The 24568-nt window shown below is 43.9% G+C and overlaps 1 protein-coding gene across 2 annotated transcripts; it reads right to left on the bottom strand.

Annotated features, from left to right (window-relative positions):
• Positions 1-10954: 10954 nt before the first annotated feature.
• Positions 10955-17048, bottom strand: LOC136483617 (receptor-like protein EIX2). 2 transcript variants are annotated; one of them, XM_066480727.1, is made up of 2 exons: positions 17005-17048; positions 10955-14091 (listed from the first exon to the last, which is right to left on the bottom strand). In XM_066480727.1, exons 1-2 carry the CDS (start codon positions 17016-17018, stop codon positions 11208-11210), a joined length of 2898 nt encoding a protein of 965 aa, XP_066336824.1. In that variant the 5' UTR covers positions 17019-17048; the 3' UTR covers positions 10955-11207. The 2 variants fall into 2 exon arrangements, with proteins under 2 accessions (XP_066336824.1, XP_066336825.1); XM_066480728.1 differs by lacking the exon at positions 17005-17048 and having other exon boundaries at positions 10955-13585; positions 13793-14134.
• Between the last annotated feature and the right edge of the window lie 7520 nt (positions 17049-24568).

Genomic DNA, 24568 nt, shown 5'->3' with positions numbered 1-24568 from the left:
GCTGTGCCTCTAGCTCCTCCTCCTCAGTGGCTGCAATCCCTCTGATGATCTCGTCCTGCTGAGCTGCAGACTCTGGCACGTCGGGGCGACGGCTAGGCTGACTGGGTGCCTGAGGAGTGGCGTGTCTGATCCTCTGTGACAGGTTGTAAGCTGGGAACTCTGTAGTGGCACCTGTATACTCATCCATCATGCCAGGGGGCTTATCAATCACAACTCTGCGGATGAGGAACATGATCCAGTGAGCATAGGGAAGCTGCCTACGACCCTTGAATCCCTCAGCTATAGTATCCTCCATCTCTGAAAGAAGGAGGTCCCAGATATCAAACACTGTCATCTGCATGATGGCATTGAGAAGCCAGAGCTGTAAGCGAGTCAGGCCCTCCCTGTATCCCAACCTGGGAAGCAGTGTCCTCCTGATGATGGCCTCTAGTATTCTCGCTGTAGGAGTCAAGTCACTGGGGTTCCTGCTCGACCCCTCACCGAAAGGCTCCTTGAAGTAATGCCGCACTAGATCTGTAGGGGGCACCTGCCCTCCATGAGGACGCCTAGGAGGCTCCTCAGGTCCATAGCAAACCTCATGCATCTTTACAGGCTGCTCCTGTAGTCTCAGTATCTCCCTGGCTCTGTCACTAGTCACTCTGTGGTCTTTGCCGTTGAAAGCAAAGTGAATGAATCTGTGATGAGGATCGATGTAGAGCGAGGCATAAAACTGACGGACCCAAGAAGGTACATATATCCCTGTCCGTCCAATCAGATCTGACAGTCCTGGCAAATATAACAAGTATTGCCGAATGCCCTCTCCGGCTGCTGCCACAATGGACTCTATCTGACAGACCCTCTGTGATCTGAACACTGCCCCACTGTTAAGATATGCATTGTAGAAATCCTCCTGCAGTGGCGTGTAGAACCCCTCAGCTGCTCTCTCATCCCTCCTCGGAGGGAACCAAACCTCAAACTCAACAAACCGCAGCTACTGAACCTGCCTGGCTATAGCGGCCCTCAAGTCGAGGTGAACCACTGGAGGCGGACCCTGTGGTCTGGGCGGAGGGCGTGAACCCCTGCGCCGTGTAACTGGCCTCGGTGGAACTGCAGCACTGGTACGACTCGAGCGGCGTAGCTGAGGTGCCGGCTCGGTCTCCTGACTCTCCTGAGTCTTCTGGGCTGGCTGAGGCTCTGCTGGTGGAGGCTGCTGCTGTGCTGACGGACCCTCCTCAATGGCGACCCGTCGTCCTACAAACGTGGCAGTCCCAGCTGGACTACCATGACGACGCTCAACCTCCTCAATCGCAGCTCTGACTGCGGGTGAAACTGGCTGATCTGCAATGACAACTCCGCTGCGGGTACCACCTCTCTCGGCACGCTCTGCGGCCTCTGCAACAGCTGCTGCTCTCGCTGTCTCGGCGTCGGGGTACTTGCGCTTCTTGGATGTCAGCTGCTTGGTTGACTTGCCTTTGGATCCGGCTGGCTGACGAGGCGGGGGCCTCCGATCATCATCACCTGGGCCACCACCAACATTCTTGGTGCGAGCCATCTGAACTGACAAGATGGTGAACTGTCGCTGATGAAGATCAACTGTCAAACTGCCGCTTTCGAGGCTTGGCCTCGATCCTTACTCGCGAGCTTGGCTCCGAGTTAACTGCCAACTGCCAATTGAACCACAACGGAACCGACTCACTGCACGATAGAATAGATGGATATACAAATAAATACCATATGTCTAATAGATACGAAACCCTAGCAGAGAAAGCAATGGAGATGCGAAATTGAATCGAATGGCTTTCTACCTGACAAACAGCGAACCGAGAAGAGATAAGATGTCACGCGGGGGATCCTCGGAACCGGGCTAGGGTTAGGTCAAACGCCCTGAATGCAATTGGAAATCAGTGCATTTAGAATTGGTCTAGATCACAATTGGAGATCAAGATTGAAACGCAGAACTCGCCTTACCAACCAATGGGAGGATAGGGCAACAGCACTTGGCGTGAAGACTGTCAGCCTGGCAACGGTGGAGCGGCGAGCTTGGGCGCGATGATGCAGAGGCGAGACAGGGCTGGAGCTTGGCGGCGCTGGGCTGCGACGTGCCGGTGGTGGCGCGGGGCAGGGGCACGGAGGCACGCGGCTGGGCAGGCGTGGGACTGCGGTGCTCCGAGATGAGCTGGCGCGGAGGCGCGCGAGGCCGGGGCGCGAGGCTCGGCTGCGGGCCCGGCGCGGCTAGGCAGGGGCACAACGGCGCGGGCGCGAGGAGGCGGCGGCGCAACAGTGCGGCGGCGACTTTGGCGCAGGTCACGGTGGCGATGCGGCGGCGGCTCGGGCTAGGGTTCGACGGGAGACAGGGGTTGCGGGCAGTTAAGTAATCCCCAAACACGTGACAGAAAAGGAAACGGGAAAAGAGTCCTTAAGACGCGTGAGATCTACTGACCGGACGCTCCGGTGGTAGCGACCGGACGCTACCACCCAGCGTCCGGTCGATTCCAGAGAGGTCCAAATCCTCTGGAATCGCGACCGGACGCGTCCGGTGGTCCATGACCGGACGCAGGCAGGGTCCGGTCAGTACTGCTTGTCCTTCCTTCGATCGACCGGACGCAGAACCCTTCCTGACCGGACGCACAGACGCAGCGTCTGGTCACTCCTTCATTAGCAGTTCACCTCCTGTGAACTGACCGGACGCTGGACAGCAGCGTCCGGTGCAGCGTCCAGTGCACCTTTTACAGCAATCCTTCAACATTCCTTCGCGCTACCTGTTCCCAATCAAGTCCCAACTTGAATAAGATCCAAATAAACACCAATTGGGACTGATGTGAGTGACCTCTCTCAAACCCTCATATTTTTCAAAATATTTTTGCCTTAGGCTATAATTTTTTTAAGAAAATAGGCAACAAGAGGGCAAATGGAACAAAACGACAAAACAACATTCATGCATATGTAATACTTGTAAGTAAATCTAGTTGCTTGTCAAGTTTGATCCAAGGTTAAGCTTCTTCACACGCTTTTCGGCGGTTATCTTAACCATGTTAGACAAGCCCTATATGCATTGCACAAATTAAACATGTTGTATTACAATGAATGCAAGGGACAACACAAGCTCAATTTTTGTGAAGTTACTAAAATCAAGTACATTGAGCTCGTTCCGCAATCTACAAAATGTAGCCTCATCTAGCGGTTTAGTGAAGATATCCGCTAATTGATCTTCGGATCTTACACCTTCTAGTGATATATCATTTTTAGCTACATGATCTCTTAGAAAGTGATGGCGGATATCTATATGCTTGGTGCGAGAGTGTTGAACCGGATTATTTGCAAGTTTTACCGCACTTTCATTGTCGCACAAAAGAGGTACTTTCTCTAGAACTACTCCATAGTCTAGTAAAGTTTGTTTCATGTATAATATTTGTGCACAACAAGCACCCGCGGCAATGTATTCCGCTTCGGCGGTGGACAAAGCCACACTATTTTGTTTCTTGGAGGACCAAGACACAAGTGATCTACCAAGCAAATGGCACCCTCCGGATGTGCTCTTTCTATCAACTTTGCATCCGGCGTAATCCGAATCGGAATAGCCAATTAATTCAAATAAAGCTCCTTTGGGATACCAAAGGCCAATGCTTGGTGTGTGCTTAAGATACCTAAGGATTCTTTTTACGGCAATTAAATGTGTTTCCTTAGGACTAGCTTGAAATCTAGCACACATACACACACTAAACATGATGTCGGGCCTAGATGCGGTTAAATATAACAAGCTACCAATCATAGAACGGTAGAGAGTTTGATCAACCGAGTTACCTCCCTCATCTAGGTCGAGATGTCCATTGGTAGGCATTGGGGTCTTGATTGGCTTACATTCATCCATCTTGAATCTCTTGAGAAGATCTTTTGTGTATTTCTCTTGAGAGATGAAGATGCCTTCTTTCATTTGCTTGACTTGAAAACCAAGAAAGAATGTAAGCTCACCAATCATTGACATCTCGAACTCCTTAGACATCAATTCAACCAAATTCTTTGCATGCAGGTCTTCATTTGCTGATCCAAAAGATGATATCATCAACATATACTTGACAAATTGAAGATATGCCCATCAAGCTTCTTGGAGGGAAATAGGTGTGTTGTCGGACCTTCCCCAATGGTGAAGCCCTTCTCATAAAGGCAGTCCCGGAAAGGCGCTCATACCAAGCTCTTGGGGCTTGCTTAAGCCCATATAGTGCCTTGGACAACCTATAAACATGATTAGGATATCTAGGGTCTTCAAACCCGGGAGGTGTGATCAACATAGGACTAGTTCCATTAATAAGCCATTTACGAATGCACTTTTCACATCCATTTGATATAGTTTCATTTCCATGATGTGATGCATATGCAAGAAGGATACGGATGGCTTATAATCTTGCACCCGGTGCAAAGGTTTCTCAAAAATCTAAACCTTCAACTTGAGGAGAACCCCCTTTGCTACAGTCTTGCCTTGTTCCTCACAACAACACCTTGATCATCTTGCTTGTTGCGGAACACCCACTTCGTTCCAATGACTCTTGCACCTTTTTGGTCGCTCTTCAAGATTCCAAACTTCATTGCGAGTGAAGTTGTTCAACTCTTCATGCATGGCATTGATCCAATCCGGATCTTTGAGAGCTTCTTCTACCTTGGTAGGCTCATAGCAAGAGACAAAAGAGTGATGAGCAATAAATGAGGTAAGTTTTTGAGATCGAGTCATCACCCCCTTTGTTGGACTCCCTATGATGAGATCTTGAGGATGATCTTGTAGGAGAGGTGTATTTCTTCTATTGACCACTTGAGAGGAGGAGGTTGTGGGGCATCAACATCTTGTGCTTGTACCGCCATTTGCTCATGGGAGATATGAGTATCTCATTTTCTACTCTCCCAACTTTTTCACCATCTTGTGGTACATTTGATGAAGAAGGTTGGTTAATGACTTGTACATCATCTTCATCATCTTTTGGCTTGATGTCTCCCACCGGAATATTCTTCATAGCCTCCCTCAATGGTTCATCACCTACATCATCAAGATTCTCATGTGCTCCTTGGGAGCCGTTAGATTCATCAAATTCCACATCATATGTTTCTTCAACCAAGCCGGTGGCATGATAAATACTCTATATGCTTTGGACTTCAATGAGTAACCAACAAGAAAACCTATATCACAACGCCTTTGAAACTTCCTAGGTGTTGCCGCTTCTTGTAGATGTAGCACTTGCAACCAAAACACCCTAAAGAAGGAGACGTCCGGCTTCTTCCCATTGAGCAACTCATATGGTGTCTTGACAAGGAACTTTTGAAGAAATAGGCGGTTGGATGCATAACATGCGGTGTTGATTGCTTCCGCCCATAGAGCTTCGGGGGTGTTGTAACTCATCTAGCATTGTCCTTGCAAGAGTGATCAAAGTCCGGTTCTTCCTCTCAACTACACCATTTTGTTGAGGAGTATAGGTTTGCGGAGACTTCATGTTTGATTCCAACTTCATCACAATAAGCTTCTATGTTTGTGTTGTCAAACTCTTTGCCATTGTCACTTCTTATCTTCTTGAGCTTCACTTCAAATTCATTTTGAGCTCTCTTGGCAAACTTCTTGAAGCAAGATGCAACTTCGGATTTGTCATGAAGGAAGAACACCCATGTATATCTTGAATAGTCATCCACAATCACAAGACAATAGAGATTTCCTCCCAAACTCTTGTATGTTGTTGGTCCAAATAAATCCATGTGTAGGAGTTCTAGCACTCTTGTGGTTGACATGAAAGCTTTGGTTGGATGAGTGTTTGCAACTTGCTTGCCGGCTTGACATGCACTACAAAGTTTGTCCTTCTCAAACTTCACATCCTTCAACCCTCTCACCAAATCATTCTTCATAAGCTTCTTGAGTGAGCTCATCCCAACATGAGCAAGCCTTCTATGCCATAGCCACCCAAGTGTTGTTTTGGTGAATAAGCAAGTCTTCAAGTTTGCATCTTCGGAGGTGAAGTCAACTAGATATAAGTTGTTGTATCTAAATCCATGAATATCACTTGATTGTCATCGACCTTGGATACAACAACCTCCTTCTCGGTGAATAAGCATTGAAAGCCAAGATCACACAATTGCCCAACGGATAGCAAATTGAAGCTCAATGAAGCAACATAGAGCACATTGGAGATGGAAGTGATCATTTGATATTGCCACTTTGCCCAATCCTTTAACCTTGCCCTTTGAATTATCTCCAAATGTTATTTTTCTCTTGTCCATCTACCTCTTCATCTAGTGAGGTGAACATACGAGGATCACCGGTCATATGTTGAGTGCAAACCACTATCAATAACCCAATGACTTCCACCGGTCTTGTAGTTCACCTACACACAAGAGATTCAAGCTTTAGGGATCCAAGCTTGTTGAGGGCCCTTCACCTTCTCAACAAGTGACTTAGCCACCCAATTTTCTTAGGCCTACTCTTGTTGGGGGGACCTAAGAACATGACTTTCATCTTTCCACTCGAATCTTTTCTAAGCATGTAGTGAGCATTGAAAGCAAAGGGTCTAGCATGCTTGGGCAAGGGTTTGTGGCGGTGGAGTTTGACACTCATGAGCAAAGTGGCCTTCTTGTCCACATTCAAAACATCTCTTTGGCTTTGGCTTTGGCTTTGATTGTTGGTGTTGAGCTTGAGCCTTCTTCTTCTCTACACTTGCCATATATCCAATGCCACTTCTATCCATCTTCATGACGGTATTCATGAGTAGCTCACTTTGGAGATGCTTGCCTCTAGCAAACTTGCTCAATCCCACCTTGAGATGCTCTTTCTCCATCTTGAGCTTCTTGTTCTCTTCCTTGAGAAGATCATTGTTCTTCTCCTCCTTGAGTTTCTTGACTTCTTCTTTTAACTTCTCATTTTCAAGGATCACCTCTTTGTCATGATCAAGAGTTTCTAGCACAATGGTGTTGTGACTTTTCATTTCTTCAAGATCTTTCATGAGCTTCTCATTGTTACTCTTGAGCTTGACATACTCATCATAGTCATTGCACCTCAACCACTTGCTTGCCCTTGCTACTAGATCCATGCTCAATGCTTTCATCAATTAATCATCACATGAGGTAGCTATATCAACCTTAACAACATGGTTAGTAGCATCATGTGGCTCATTTGGTAAGAATTCTTGTGCAATAATAAGGGTATCATAATTGATCTTTAGAGTTGCATATTCATCTTTTAGCTTATTGTGACTAGTGATAAGCTCATTGTGCACCCACTCAAGTTTATCATTTTTATCTTTAAGCTCTTTCTTAGAAGATTTGAGCTCCTTGAGTTTGGATGATATAGAATCATTTATTTCTTTGAGCTCATCATTGGCCTTTTCTAATGTGTCACATTTAGCTAAGAGTGAGTCATTTTTAGCATCAAGTTTTTCATTTGTGGCTCTACTCTTTCTAATGATCTTAGTATATTTTCTTAGTATTTTGACAAGATCATCATAAGTAGGTGAGTCATCATCATCGCTATCACTATCATCATCACTAGCATGTTCATCATCACTACTATCATCACTCTTAGTTTACCTTGCGTTCACCTTTAGCCATAAGACATAGGTGTGTAGAGGATGATGGCGATGGTGGTGGTGAAGATGCAAGATCAATAGCAATGGCGGCCACCTTTTCATCGTCACTATCATCATCGGATGATCCACTTGATGAATCAATGTCCGTGAGCCAATCACCGACAATATAGGCCTTGCCACTCTTCTTCTTCTTGTAGAACTCCCTCTTTTGCCATCTCTCTTCTTGTATGCTTGTTCTTCTTCTTTTCATCTTCATCACTTGAATCATCTTTCTTGCCCTTGTTCTTGAACTTGTCTTCTTGGACTTTGTGCATTGATGAGCTAGATGACCAAGTTCGCCACAATTGTAGCAATCCATCTTGGAGATTGGCTTTCTTCTTGAGCTAGTGAAGAACTTCTTCTTCTTGCCATCAAACTTGATGCCACTCTTGTTTAGCCTTTTTAGCATCTTGGTGGTCTTTTTCACCATGAGGGCAAGGCTTTCTTCCTCATCTTCATCACTTGAGCCTCTCATACTCAAGTCTTGCTTTGCCCTTGTCTTGGCTAGCTTTGAATGCTAGGTCCTTCTCTTTCTTCTTTGTAGAGGATGAGCCATCTTGTGGTGTGATGTGCATGTACATCTCATGAGCATTGATCTTTCCCAAGATTTGTGTCGGTTTCTGTTTGTAGCGGTGGAAAGATCACCTTGATGTAGCACGGTCACAATGTGCCCATATTTATCAATGGGGAGGACACTCAAGATTTTTCTCACAACATCGGATGGTGACATTTGAGTAAGTCCAAGCCCATTGACTTCCTCTACAAGAACATTTAATCGTGAATATATCTCATTAGCACTTTCTTTGGGAAACATCTCAAAAGAATTTAGCTTTTTAATCACAAGATGATAGCGCTCCTCACGCTCACTCTTGGTTCCCTCATGGAGTGCACAAACGTCCGACCATAGAGCATGGGCGTCTTTGTGGTTCCTTACACGATTGAACACCTCTTTGCAAAGGCCTCTAAAAATGGTGTTGCGAGCCTTTGCATTCCATTTCTCATAATTCACTTCATCGCCTTGAAGTTGTGCGGCATTCCTAGGTGCGGGGAACCCTTGAGAGGCGGCTCTAAGAATTCCAACATCTAGAGCTTCTAAGTATGCCTCCATGCGAATTTTCCAATATGGAAAATCATCTCCCTCAAAGATAGGAGGATAGGTCCATCCCCGTGAGACATCTTGCTCTAAGCGATTTAAGCTTAAAAACGTGAGCACGAGGCTCTGATACCAATTGAAGGATCAAGATGCCCAAGAGGGGGGGTGAATTGGGCTAATTCGAAATTCTCTTGCAATAAACAAATCCTACGGATAGCCCAATTAACCCCTTGTGCCTAGAAAAGTGTTTCTATCAAACTAATGCACAACGAACTCACAACCTATGTTCCAACCTTACCTTAGCAAGCAATTCTATGGATGTAAAACAAGTATTGAATTGCTCAAAGTAAATACTCAAAGTAAGTGCTCAAGTAAATAGAGAGGGAAAGGAACGCGGCGATGTTTGTTTGCCGAGGTATCGAAGAGTCGCCACTCCCCACTAGTCCTCGTTGGAGCACCGCGCAAGGGTGTAGCTCCCCCTTGATCCGCGCAAGGATCAAGTGCTCTCTACGGGTTGATTCTTCGACACTCCGTCGCGGCGAATCACCCAAAGCCGCTCACAACTTGAGTTGGGTCACCCACAAGCTCCGCCGGTGTGAACACCAAACTCCCAATCACCACCAAGCCGTCTAGGTGATGGCGATCACCAAGAGTAACAAGCACGAACTCTCACTTGACCACGCGAAGCCTAATGAGAAGATGGATGCACACTTTGCTACTCTTGATTTGCTAGTGAGGCTACTCTCTTGGATTCTCAAATCACAAACACCTCACTAGGATTGCTCTTCTTGGCACTCACAAACGTGTTTCTCAGCTGTTGGAATGAGCAAAGGATGCTCCACTCACGAGTGGAGCTTCTATAAGCCAGCCTGAAAAACGAACCGTTATGAGCTTCTGCGGGATGACCGGACGGCTGGTCGTGATGACCGGACGCTCCGGTCAGTTCAACCCGCGAACCAGTAGTAACGAGTCGACCGGACGCTGGCAGGGTCCGGTCAGCACTGACCGGACGCGTCCGGTCGCATAAAACCCTTACTGGAACCTTACTGGACTCGACCGGACGCTGAACCCTCAGAGTCCGGTTAGCACTGACCGGACGCGTCCGGTCACTCTTTTCCAAGTCTGGACCCTTACTGGAGTCGACCGGACGCTAGCCTCAGAGTCCGGTTAGCACGGACGCGTCCGGTCACTCTTTTCCAAGTCTGGACCCTTACTGGAGTCGACCGGACGCTAGCCCTCAGCGTCCGATCACAAGACCTTCCAGCGTCCGGTCACAACAGACTTAACCACCTCAGTCAAACGAACTGACCGGACCCTGCGGCCAGCGTCCGGTCGCACCGGAGCCAGCGTCCGGTCAGTGTTTGACCCTCCATTCACTTTCAACTTTCGAACATATGTGAATGAAGTTTGCTCCAAAGGATCTTAGGCATTCATAGGAGCTACCTAGAGCTAGATTTAACAAGTGTGCACCACACCTAACTCACTAGACTCAACTAGGTCAAGCTACCCGTTCATACCCCCCTTCATAGTACGGCCAAAGGAAAAACAAAGTCCTAAACTACTCTAAGTGTCTCTCCAACTCCAATCGACACTTAGAACTAGTCATCCTTAACCTTGTCGTCCATCCTTTGAAAACCGAAACGATTTCCATCGTAGGGGCATGACAACCTCGATTGCCCAATCGATCTCCATTACCATGACCTAACTTAATTGCCTCTGCAAAACACACGTTAGTCATAGTAAACTTGTATTGACATTAATCACCGAAATCCAACTAGGGGCCTAGATGCTTTCACAACCAAACTGATGGGGGAGACGGAGGCAGAGGGGCCACAATAAGGAACACGCACACGCCAGCCCAGCTACACAGTGGTGCCGAATGGGCCTAACTACAGTCTGGTAACACCTGAGAGCGCTGCATCGCTCGGAACGGAAGAGTAGGGAGAGAGACCTGGAGTTGGTGAAATCGAACGAAAGATTAAATTTAAGATGGTACCTCCTGATAACCTAGTACATTTTGATAAATCTTCAAGGATGATAAAAAAAATCTGTGCAAAATATGGCAAGGTGGCAGCAGGATACAACATTCTAAACTTTGGAGCAAAACTCAGGCAACCATAATGCAAAATTTCTAAAGAATCTTGCATCATGTCGGATGTCTGTTCACGGTTTTCTTGAATTTTTGGATGTTACAATGTCCTACGGCAAATGCCACTAAACTGAAATGCATTTAAGCAAAGACACAGTTTTAGAGTGCTGCATGAGTAAAATACAGCTGTAGCTCAATCTTAACTGAGAACTTAGAAAATGGAAGTTCGTGCTTATGAAAAAAATAATTAATATTTTGACTCAACAAACACTGCACTTGGATGTATATAGAGGGACTCATCACTGATTGATACATTGGTGCCGCAGTACAAACAACAAGTAATACATATAGAGGGAACTATCATGGCATCATCCACTGGTGCTTCAAACACACACTGCAAGTACATAGATCTTTAATTTTATACACGCCGCCACTAGTTAAAAAGCATTGAGAACTATTACCTTCTCACCAAGGAGTTCCAAGTGACAATCATATGCACACACACCTTGTGGCACAAGTAATCAATGAAGAGGAAATAGGAGTACCTTAGTCCCTTATGCAGCAACATAATGCAGAAGACCACCCAGAGACCAACGATGAAGCCGAAAATCATGCTCAGTTTGATGGAGTTCATCAACCCATCGTCCTGATGCTGCTTAGGCTCAGATGGAGAATTATTTGTTACATTTCCAGGGCAACCATTTGGGAGTGGAGGCCCACATAAGCCAATGTTTCCAACATACATTGATGCTGGGTCGTCAATTGCCAGTGTCTGAAGTTGATTCCCTGTTGGTATTCTTCCACTTAGATTATTATACGAGAGGTTGAGGCTGCTCAAAGATGTCAGAGCAGATATGCTTGAAGGGATCTGTCCAGATAGCTCATTGTGTGATAAGTCTAGGGACTCCAATGCCCCGATGCCACCAATATTACTGGGAATTCTCCCGCTCAAACGATTGTAAGAAAAATTCAAGCTTTTCAAAGCAACCAGAGCACTAATGCCTTGAGGAATCTCTCCGGTCAAATTGTTACATGATAAATCAATATTTACCATGTACATGATTCCTTGAGAAAATTCTAGTTGCTGCCTTTTTGTTAGCACTGATACGGTTTCTTTATAGAAAATCATAGCATTATAAGTATTCCAAATCATAGCATTATAAGTATAAGTATTCCCCATTCCAAATGATTCAAGCTGATAAAGGGAATCACTATATCCATAAGTGTGAGCCATTGCACTCAAGTTCACTATGGACTCAGGTATTTGACCGGAAATGTTGTTACATGCAAGGTCCATATACTGAAGCCGTTGAATATTTGTAAGTTGAACAGGAATATTGCCAGAAAATTTATTGGACCGCAATCGTAAAAGTGCAAGGGATGGCAACTTATCTGCTAACCATGCTGGCAAATTTCCAGAGAATTGATTATATGCAAGATCAAGGAATACTAGTTCTTGGGACATTTGAAGAGCTGACGGGAAAGTTCCAGAAAAATTATTGCTATTTAAATTAAGTGCAGCCATATCTCTGAATGGGCCAAAATCTCTGTTGCAAGTGGGCACCTCTCCTGATAACATATTTCCTGATAGGTCTAATATGTACAAGTATGGCACTAGGCACAATGAAGATGGTACGCTTCCAGAAATTGAATTGTTGTAAAGAGCAAACATTTGTAAGCTCTGGTTTCCAAAAGCTGGTAATGTACCTGATAAATTGTTCCTGGAGAGATCAAGATACTGTATGTTCCTAGGAAGACGTGGAACTGGACCAGTAATTCTGTTACTACTAAGGTCAATCATTTCTCCTGCTGGCATTATTTCATCAAGATTTGTTGGTAATGTACCACGTAGTCGATTTTTTGACATGTCCAAAAAGGTAGCTGTTGAAAGTATTGCCCATAACCAATCAGGTATATTGTCATCTATAGTTGCATTCGAAATGTCAAGAACACTGATACTCCTTTGCCATCTAATCCATGATGGAAAGGCAGGTCCAAGCTGGCAGGACCTGAGACTGAGCACATCTAATTTAAATTTAGGAATCCAATTAGAGCGTACCACCAAGGAAAGAGAGTTATCAGACATTTGCAATACATGTAAATTTGGCAATCGTTCCAAATGTTCTTGATATATTTCACCAACCAAGCGGTTAGAGCCAAGATTTAGTACAGTCAAATTGTGAAGCCCTCCTATCCACAATGGTAAAGTGCCTGTGATATAGTTTCTATACAAATTTAAGCAGTTCAGATTATTTAGAGGCTCTAACCAAGTAGGCAAATTCCCACCAATGTTGTTATAAGAAAAATCCAACCAGTATAGCTTGTCCCATGAACATTTTGGCAACCTCTCCATCAAATCGCCTATAATACCCGTGACATTACTTAATGAGAGATCCAAAACCTTCAAGTTACACAGGTTCTTCAAATTTGGTGGTATCAAACCTGTAATATTGTTGCCAAGTATGTATACTTGCTCAAGTGATGTCATATTTCCCATCTCATAAGGTATTGGACCATGGAAGCCAGATGCGGAGAGGTCAAGATAAGTCAATGTTGTTATATGCCAAAACCAATTGGGGAAAATTGCAGAATGAAAGGAGTTCCCTTTTATGTCAAGCACTTGTAGCATAGTTAGATTAGAATGTATGAGACTGCCAATTGTGTTTCTTAGATCGCTGCCAACAAGATGAACAATTTCTAGTAAAGGAAGGCTGCTAACTGCATGAATCCAGTCTACTGCGCTGCTAAGATTGGTGAAGCTCATGTCAAGGTACTTCAGAGAGGAAAGACGTGACAACCATGAAAGACTCTCCGAGTATAGAGGGCCCCAACCACCTGAATTAAGATCAAGATAGACGAGCTTGGATAGGTTACCAAGCTGTGGAGGTATTCTCCCCCCAAATCCCGCAAGGGAAAGGTTAAGATATTCAAGACTTTTAAGGGAGCCAATAAAGTTTGGGATGCTTGTGCTATTGAAGTTGTTGCAGCTCAAGTCTAAATGCTTCAGATGCTGTAATCCAACTAAAGAGGAGCTCATCTCACCTCCCAGTAAGTAGGCAGAATAATATGTACTGCCGCAGTCGTCGTGGAGGTCGAGCTTGACAACATGACTGGTTGTGTTGCTGCAGTGGACACCCTTCCATTGGCAGCAATCATCTCCTCTCCATGATGAGAGTCGGCCCATAGGATCTGATAAGCTGGCTTTCAGTGAAATCAGTGCATCCCTCTCACTCGCGATGCAACTTGCATTCGATCTCTTAGCTTGAAGGGAGGAAGTGGATGGCATGTTGTGCAGGATCAGAAGCAGCCAGATTATGGCTGTTGCTTTGAGAAGCAGGAACCTGAGTGCAGCCATTTCCAGCGCCTAGCCGCCTACACACCTTTCGTTTCTTCTTCCTCTTCTATTGGGAATGTATGTGAATGTGTGCAGTACCGGCATAGCATTCACCGTTCAGTTCATCTTATTCGGTGGCATCGGTTTCTGCAGTCAATGTCTAGGTCGTTTTGGTTGAATGGTATCTCCACAATTTCTCGACCAGTCGTCGTCATATGCCGCCAGATTGGAAAAACGGTCTCATGTATTTGCGTTTCATTAATGCTATGAAAAGACATGAGTACATGACGCGAAATTTCTTATTTGCATAATACTAATATGATTCAATGCGTGGGGACAAGCGTGTTACAATTCCCTACCAGTCCACCATTTACCATCATACACATGGGGATTTATTAGGCTTTTCCGGATTTTATCACGAGCGCTCTTTTATCACTTGAACGTTTAGCTATTAATATTTATTGTGCAGGTAAAGAAGTTGTTATCTAAAGTTCAGAAAAATTTCAGATGGACTGTTGCCGATCTGGAGCTGCCCATTTTTTTAACTAAGGGCTCGTTTGTTTCGGCTCCGACGGCTCCGGCTTCCATCGACACTGGTACTGTTCATGAAGCCGTTTTTCTCTCTCTTATACTGTAGCAACACTGTTCATTGAAGCTGTTTTTCTCTCTCCTGCTTTTTCGTCTCACTGTTTACTGGGCACTGTTCACGAAGCCGGCGGAGCTCGTTTTTACAGCTCCTGCGGCTCCGGCTACAGTGCGTGAACAGTGCCGGAGCCGGAGCATGCAAGAGCTGTGCCAAACTGGTTCTAAGAAAAAGAAAATATATCAGCCACAAGTGGCACACCAACAAAGCCATGTCATCTCATCTAAAGAGATATTTACTTGTTTGGCCCTTAAAATAACGTGTCTTCATTCTATGGTCCGTTTTTTTTAACGTGCCTGTAAGGCCTGAAAATGAAATTCTCTTACCTATATGGCCTTTCGTCCGTTCTCGACAACGGTGTTAAGTCAAGGGTAAAATGACCATTTTACCCCTAGCGAAAAAACAAAGTGTAGAGTTTAGTGCACGCATCAAAAGAAGGCTCAACCTTTGATTTGTGATATGCATATTGAATTCACTTGCTATATGTGATCCCAATGTATGCTTTGTTTTCTCGCTAGGGGTAAAATTGTCATTTTACCCTTGACTTAACAACGTTAAGTGCCAGAAACGGACGGAACGCCATACAGGTAAGAGAATTTCGTTTTTAAGCCTTATAGGTAAGTTCGAAAAATACCTACCATAAAAGAAAGACACGTTATTTTGAGAGCCATACATTTAAATATCTCTCATCTAGCACACGCATCCACTCTCGTAGTCTGTAGCAGGCTAACATCAAGTCTGCAACAAAAAGTAAAGGAAGGAAGGAAGAAAACTGATAAAATGGGCCGAACTGAAGCCGACTAATGAGACGAAAAGCCCAACACGAAATAGAACAAACATGCTTGCCAGAAAGAAAACAGCTTAGGAATGAATGAACGATAATGATTCTATTAGGAGGTCCATCCTCAACTCGCGCGCCGGAAGCATCCCATTTTATTCCGATCCCATACCCGTCCCCCCGCCCCCAACTCCCTCCGCTCCCCCGCGCCCACTCCGCCCGCACGCTCCCCCGTGCCCGTGACCCCCCTCCCTCCGCTCCCCCGCGCCCGTGACCCCCCTCCCTCCGCTCCCCCGCGCCCATTCGTTGCCGCACAGCTCTCCGGGCGTGCTTGCGCCCCCGGGATGAACGCCGCGCCCGCGCGCCAGCTCGCTGCCGTCCTGTCCGTCGGCGCTCACTCCCTCCCTCCCGCCACTGGAGACAAGGACGACCGCGGCGGCTCCGACGAGGTAGGTCGGCCCTTCTCTGGATCTGAGCCCTCCTCCTCCTCTGGATCTGAGTGCTCCTCCTCCTCCTCCTCCTTCTCTGGATCTGAGGGACGTGGTGGTGGCTAGGATTCCGGTGAGCTCTAGGGTCCTATTCCCTCCTCCCTCCAGCGAGCTCGAAGGTGATGGGTCAGGGGCTGTTTTGTACACTTTTTTGTTATTTCTCCCGTGTTGCAATGGGTTTTTTTTATGTTGCAACTGATGATTTTCCGAATGTTGCAATGGGATTTTTGGGTCAATGCAACAGATGTTTTTACGATGTTGCAGTACTACTATTTGAGATGTTGTAGTACATAATTTTTGATGTTACAGCAACATAATTTTCGATGTTGCAGTACATATTTTTTCGATGTTGTAGTACATGTTTTTGCGATGTTGCAGTACATAATTTTTGATGTTTCAGTACATAATTTTTGTTGTTGCAGTACATATTTTTTCGATGTTGCAGTACATGTTTTTCGATGTTGCACTACATATTTTTTTGCTATGTTGCAGTATTTATATTCCGATGTTGCACTACATAGTTTTTCCATATGCTTGCGATATTACACTTGAAGTGTTTCGTGTTATTTGGGACAAGGGTGCGGTGGGGGAACGGCGTGTGTTGGCGAGGGGAACGGTGTCCGGAACCTGTTCCATTCCATTTCATTCCATCCTGCAGGGGGTGGGCGGTTTGGGATCCGATTCTGCCCGGGGTGGGGCGGGGTTGGGAAATGGAGCGGCGTCCGGACGTAGCGCTTGCGCTGGACGTCCGGGCACTGGGATGCCCGATGAATGAATGATGCATGAATAGGGTGACAGCAAAATTTGGACCGAGAAGTGGAAACCGAAAATTAGCATATCATTCATTAAAGATTTGGTGGCCCAACAAAGATACCAAGGTGGCGAGGCGTGGACAATGTTTTAAATCTTTTTTTAAAGAAATTTTAAAAATAATCGCTACAACATACCGATGGCATGTTGTGAAGGATCGGAAGCAGCCAGATTACGGCTGCTCCTTTGAGAAGCAGGAACCTGAGTGCAGCCATTTTCAGCGCCTACACACCTTTCGTTTCTTCTTCCTCTTCTATTGGGAATGTATGTGAATGTGTGCAGTGCCGGCATAGCATTCACCGTTCAGTTCATCTTATTCGGTGGCATCGGTTTCTGCAGTCAAATGTCTTGGTCGTTTTGGTTGAATGGTATCTCCACAATTTCCACTACGTAAAAAATGATTTTTAGCAACGGTTCGAATTTCCACTAAATAGCCCGAAAGGTCTAGAAAATTTGGAAATGGTGACAAAAGCATCGAAGGAGACTGTGTATGGTGTTGAAAAGGGTTGTCCGACACATTGGACATTGCTACGTTTTGTGCTTGAGCTGCTCATCCTGAAGGCTAAGTACGGCTGGTCAGACTGTAGTTTCAATGAACTATTGCATCTCCTGTCATGGGTGCTGCCACAACCAAACTCAGTTCCCACCAACACATACCAAGCGAAGAAAGTCATAAGTCCATTGACAATGGGGGTTGAAAAATCCATGCATACCCCAACCACTGTATACTTTTTCGTGGTGAAACGTTCAAGTCACTGGATAAATGTCCCCGGTGTGGGGCCAGCCGGTACAAGAACAATGACCTTTACGGTAGGGACGAACCCTCCATGGGAAAAAAGAGGAATAAGAAGGGTACAAAAAAGGTGGTACAAGAATCTCAGCCCCTAGAGGACACTCCATTAGGCAACGATGCAAAGCAGAGAAGAATTCCTGCCTTGGTAATGTGGTACCTGCCAGTGACTGACCGCTTGAGACGTATCTTCCTAAACCCTAAAGAAGCCGCACTCATGACATGGTGGGATGATGAGCGCAAGGTGGATGATGATAAGATTACACACCCGGCTGATTATAGTCAGTGGCAAAGGTTTGATGAGAAGCACAAAGAATTCAGCGATGACCCAAGGAATGTACGGTTTGGCTTGAGCACCGACAGAATAAATCTCTTCAATGAGAGGATGAGCGACCACAGCATATGGCCAGTGATCTTAACCATGTACAACATCCCAACATGGTTGTGTCAGAAGAGAAAATATCTTCTCCTCACTATTCTTATTTCTGGCCCTAAACAACCAGGCATTGATATAGACGTGTTCCTCGAGCCTTTGATGCAAGAAATGGAGAGGCTATGGAGGCATGGGGAGCAGATGTACGATGCGTTCCGAAAGGAGGACTTCATATGTAGAGCAATAATATTTGTTACTACCAATGATTACCCCACGATGTTTGCTTTGTCTGGACAGATCAAAGGGAAGACGAGATGCTTGGTTTGTTTGGATGCTACTACATGGGTGTACCTGAATGCATCCAAGAAGATAGTTTACCTAAGGAACCGACGCTTCTTAAAGATAAGTCACAAGTACTGCAGCAAATTGTTCTTTAGATTTTATGACAACGCCCCAAAGATTGAACCCCCTCCGGAGAGATGTCATAACAGAGAACACGTGTACAGAATGGTAAAAAACATACGCGTCGTCTATGGAAAGAAGAATCTGGATAGGACAAACAGAGATAGAAGCACACATCCTGTCGAAGGCGTACCTTTCATGAAACAATCGATTTTCTTTCAGTATCTGCCTTATTGGCCAGACTTGGAGGTCCCCCATGCCATTGATGCTATGCACATGCAGAAGAATGTCTTTGAGAGTCTCATTGCTACCTTGATGGACACAGGCAAATCAAAGGATGGTCTGAAAGCACGGAAAGATATGGTGCAGCTAAACGTGATGCCACAGCTTCACCCGGTACCTGAGGCTAATGGAAAATACACTCTGCCCATGGCGTGCTTCAACCTAACACCAGACGAGAAGAGAGCTATATGTACTTTCCTAAGGGGGATCAAAGTCCCGATTGGGTTTTCAGCAAATGTGAAGAAGCTAGTATCGATGAAGGACTTGTCAATAACACACTGCAAGGCTCACGATTGCCATGTGATGCTGACAGTGTTTCTACCTATTGCAATCAGGGCTATAAAGCCAGAGTTCTTGAAAATGGCCATCACTCGCATGTGCTACTTCTTTTTGAAGATCTCACAGAAGACGATTGGCAAGCAAGAGCTGAGTGACCTACATGAATTTGTGGTGGAGACATAAAACCAACTGGAGATGTGTTTACCTCCTGCTTTTTTTTGATATAATGCCACATCTCATGATTCACATGGTTCATCAAATACAAGCGCTAGGCCCTTGCTACTTGCATGAAATGTGGTCCTATGAGCGGTTCATGTCGGTTCTAAGTCGATACGTGCATAATCGAGCATACCCAAAGGGCTCCATGATAGAGGGTTACAGTACTGAAGAAGTCGTCGAGTGCTGTCAAGAGTACCTAAAAGTACAGAAAGGGATTGGTAAACTCGATTCTTGTCACAAGGGTAGGCTGGCTAGGAAGGGCACCAGTGTTAGAAAAGTGTTCATCGACCATGATTACAAAGAGGTGAGTTAGGCACATTATAGTGTCTTGTAGAGTACACAACTGATGCAACCGTACATTGATGAACACTTGGCTATCATTATGGCGGAGAGAAATGACCGTTCGGATAATTGGGTCATGAAACAACACAAGCAACGACTAACTACATGGTTGGAGGACCAAAACATACCGCCTAAAGAAACCACAGACTCTATTACATCAGTAGGTTGGTGGAGGGGTCATCGAGACAAGTGACATCTTGGAATGCTTATGACATCAATGGGTATACGTACTATACTCACGCAAAGGATAGTAAATATGTGAACCAAAATAGCGGCGTTCGAATAGAGGCTCTCGATGGATTGGGGCGAAAGATCCAATACTTTGGCATCATTGAAGAGATATGGGAACTTGACTATGGAAGGGATATAACGGTGGCCCTGCTTCGATGCTGCTGGATCAAACAACACCAACTGAACGAGATCGGATTGAGAGTCCTGGACCTCCAGAATCTAGGCTACCAAGATGACCCTTGGGTGCTCGCTTCACGTGTCACATAAGTTTTCTATATGTCTGACCCACAAAGTAACCTCCCCCCCGAAGAAGAAGACAAAGCACGTGATTGCCTCCGGGAAACAACACATTATTGGAGTTGATGGCGTGGACGATGTTGAAGCTTACAATAACTACGATGAGATGCCGCTATTCATAGATTTTTCTAAGAAAATCAGTGTTGTGGAAAAGAACCTCCCTAAAGACATAATGCCATGGGAACGAAAAGGTGTCAAGGGGAAGTCGTTACAACGGGCTAGCTAGTTGTTGAACGTGGAGTGTTTGTGTAAGTGTGTGTTTATAAGACTTCATTTATGCAAGCATGTGAGACTATATATTTATATACGTGTGTAAGACTATAAATTTTTGTATGTGTGTGAGACTACATTTTATGCATGTGTGTGAGACTACCCGTTGCAACATCCAAATGACTCTATTTGAACATCCACTCTATTACTACTAAAACTTTATAAAATCACTTAACACTTTATGAAATGAAGAAATGACCAAAATAAAAGTAGGAGATCTTGATGAGTTATACAACTTTTATATTCATCACCTTTATAGCTGAAATCATTTAGTGTTTGAAAATTAGGTTTGAAGCTGTCATTTTCTGAAATTTAAAATTTAAATTGTTCAAAATTAGTGACAAAGATAGATGACTAGACTAAAATGATAGAGCATGATTTTAGAAAATTTTAGGAAAAAAAACCATCACATTTTGAGTTAGTATGAGGGAGAAAAACTAGTTACAAGTTTTAGCCACAGATTAAAAAGAGAAATCACACTTGTTCATCATTGATCATCATGAACAGTTGTGATTTTTCTTTTTAATCTCTGGGTAAAATTTGTAACTAGTCTTTCTCCCTCATACTAACTCCAAATGTGATGTTTTTTTTCCTAAAATTTTCTAAAATCTTGCTCTATCAAGTTAGTGTGTTGATTTAGTTATTCTTTTCATACTTCAATTTTTCAAATTTAAAAAAATAATAAGTTCAAACGAGATTTTCAACCATTAAATGATTTCAGCTGAAAAAGTGATGAATACCAAAGTTGTATAACTCGTCAAGATCTACAACTTTTATTTTGATCATTTCTTCATCTGACAAAATGATAGTAAACATTGTTCACAAATCAGCATGTTTCTCGTATAGTTCATAAAACTATGAGTCATATGCAAATTTATGAACAATGTTTACTAATACTTTGTCACATGAAGAAGTGACCAAAATAAAGTTATAGATAGTGAGGAGTTCAACAACTTTTATGTTCACAACTTTTATTGTTGAAATCATTTAAGGTTTCAAAATCTTGTTTGAAGTTACCATTTAGTGAAATTTAAAATTTCAACTGTTCAAATTTGGTCAAATGAAAATATGATCAAAATAAAAGTTGTACATATTGATGAGTTCTATAACTTTGGTATTCATGAGTTTTTCATCTGAAATCATTTACTCTTTCAAAATATTGTTTCAAATTAAAATTGTTTGAATTTCAAAATTTGAATCGTTCAAACAAAGTCATATGACAAGATAACTAAAATAAAAGTTGTACATGTTGATGAGTTATACAACTTTTATGTTTACAATATTTTCATTTTATTTTATTTAATGTCATAAAATTGTAGTCGAAGTTTTAAAATTCAAAATTTTAATTTTTGTTTTTTTTCTATATTGTTGACTACAATTATTTATATATATATTTCTTCATATATATAATAATACAAAATATTATATTTGTGCATATACACAATTTTTTTATATTACTTTGTGTTTTTATGATATAAAAAATATAGAATTTATAATTTAAAAAAATATAAAATATTTGTAGGGGCGTTTGGATGAGGAACTGCCCCTACAAATGTATTTGTAGGGGCGGCTGGATCAGGAACCGACCCTAGAAATAGTCCCGAGTATAAATAGGAGGGCGCACGGGAGTCAACCTGTTGGGCGATGTCTTCTTCCTCCGACGCCGTCAGGCTGCCCCACGCGGCTGCTCCTCCCCGCCCTAGGGTTTCCGCCGCTGGCCATGCCGCCGGCCCCGCCGCCGGTCCCACGCCCGCGCCCGCCCACACCAGCCCCCGGCGCTCGGTGTCCTGCACCCGACCCCGACGCCTGCCCCCGCGCGCCGACGACGCAGGCTCCGGCGCCCCGCGCCCAGCCCCCTGCCCCCGCGCACTGACGACACAGGCTCCGGTGCCCAGCCTCCCGTGCCGCCCCTAGGCCCCGCGCGCCGCACGGGCGAGCTCAACCCCGCCTGCCACAAGCCGCGCAGGTGATCTCCGCCCCTGCCTCCGCCTGGTGATTCTTGCTAGCTTTGCCTTGCGAGTCTGCTCAATAGCTTGTGTGTTAATCTAGTAGAACTGCTCGGTAATCAAGCTGTTAGCTCTGGTTTGATGTTACTTCACTCAAGGCTATGGTGAAAATGATTCATGAAAACCATGAAGCTATTTGATCTTGCATGATCTGTTCTTAGTAATTTTGCCTGCTAGATGTCATTCTGAAGTAGTAGATGCAATAAGAGAATACATGGATGCTCTTCTGCAATTCTTCTTGCCTGAGATGTTTCAAATTTGGATTTGTGAGCTCCAGAATTCTTTTGGATGAGTAAATTCAAATGGCAGCGCTTGCCATATAAAAGTTGCTTGTGTTACCTGTCGGTGTCAACCAGGTTTTTACACCTTTTACCAAATGAACAGTTGCCTGATTAATCTAGCTACTTCCAGATTGAAAGCAGTTGCCTGATTAATCTAGATAATTTAGCAACATTTGTGGGGAGTAAGATGCCATCTAGTCTAGGGCTTATGAAACTCAAGCTTTGTGGAACAGAGAGCATGTGCTACTTAATTTAAGTATGTAGCTAGAGTGGTGAATGCATATTAGCCGGAAAATTTATGGTTCAAGTATTGTGTCTATTTCACTTCTTTCCAAATCGGATATAATTCCTGTTGATAACTAAGTAGTTGTAGTGTTTTTCATAAGATTTCCAAATGGTTAAAGAACAATATTTTTGGTTGGCTAGAACTCTAGATATGAATTTCTAAACTTCCTGTCAGGTTGTGCTCCTTTTGTGCAGTATACTTGCCACGTTTCTGTAGGCTGGCTTGTTCTTGAGGTTGCCATACATCTGTTGAGCATTTCCTCCATTTTGTGCCAGTTGTTAACTCTTTATGCTGTACATCATGATTTAACCTGCACTATTTCTATTCTGGTAAAAGGGTTAAGGTTCCAAGGGATTATTGCTGTGCTAGAAATTTGTACTGCTGTGTAGGCTAGATATGTTCATAGGTAGCTTAACCTTGTGGGCTTAGCCTTATTTCTTGTCATCTTGTGTTCTTGTTAATGTTGTACACTCGGATTTAACTTATGAGATACAATTTTGTAGTTAAGATGTACCTTGCCATGGCAGCAAATCTGCTCTGTTCTTTTTATTTTTTTATCATTTTCTTTACTTTCCATGGTTGAGTGTCCAAGTTGTAGCCACATTCCTTTATCAAAAAATAACCAGTTTATGTACATGATTTTAATCATATTGATGGTCAAATTTTTAGTAGTTTGATGAAGGCATAGATCTTAGGACGTCAAAGAAACAGGCAAGTGATCAATGTTTTGAGGCAATTTAGTTTATCCAGCAAGAAGTATAGCATATGTAAATATTTTGTTAATATAAACTTAGGTTAAAACATATAAGTTCCATTTTACGTGTTAACTGCTCTCTCACCCTGTTATTTTCGTTACTTACTCCACTTCATTTTTCCCAAATACCTATGTTTTCCCGGGATGTCACTGTTATTATCTTATAATTCTTAATGAACTGGTGCTTATAGCTGATTATTTTGGATACAACTGTTTGTATATACTACTACTACTATACTGAACTACTACTACTACTACTCTACTCTACTGAACTACTACTACTCTACTTGCTACTGCTAGCTACTCCTACTCCTACTAGCCGGCTGCTACTCTACTCTCTTCCCTAGCTGCTGGTTGCTACTCTTAACTACTGGCTGCTACACTTCTCTACTCCTCATCTACTCTACTCCTCTACTATTACTCTATCTACTATTACTCCTCCTCTACTCTAATCCATTATTTACCACATCTAAGTTACCAGATTTTGATCTGCAGAGGTCTTCCAACCATGTGGCAGCAGTCAACTGTTTTTTTGGCTATTTTTCCTATCCTCTATATTTGGGAAGCAGCAGCTACTTTTTTTTTACACATTTTCCTCTCTATGTTTGCTAAGCAGTTGTTGCTTTTTTTTGCCAAATCTCCCCTCTCCTCTCCTCTCCTCTCCTTTGTTTTGCCGATGATGAAATTGTCCAAGTCCATACATTATATGGAATATGAGCTGATGATCAAGAACTTGTGAGGAACTTGGCATCATTAGCAGCCGCCTCTACATTACCTTCTCCTCTCTTCTCTGTTATGATGCCTTGATGCTCCAAGTTCAAGATCAGATGATGATTGACATGTTTCTAAGGCCTCTACTACTGCTACTTCTCATTTTTTGATATATTGTTGTTTTATAGGACTACTTTAGTTTATAGACCTTTTTAATTTCTTATACCTTCTCGCATGCCTAA

The sequence above is a fragment of the Miscanthus floridulus genome, chromosome 9, assembly GCF_019320115.1.
Source record: "Miscanthus floridulus cultivar M001 chromosome 9, ASM1932011v1, whole genome shotgun sequence".
Classification (NCBI taxonomy): domain Eukaryota; kingdom Viridiplantae; phylum Streptophyta; class Magnoliopsida; order Poales; family Poaceae; genus Miscanthus; species Miscanthus floridulus.
This window is presented reverse-complemented; position numbering and strand designations above follow the sequence as displayed.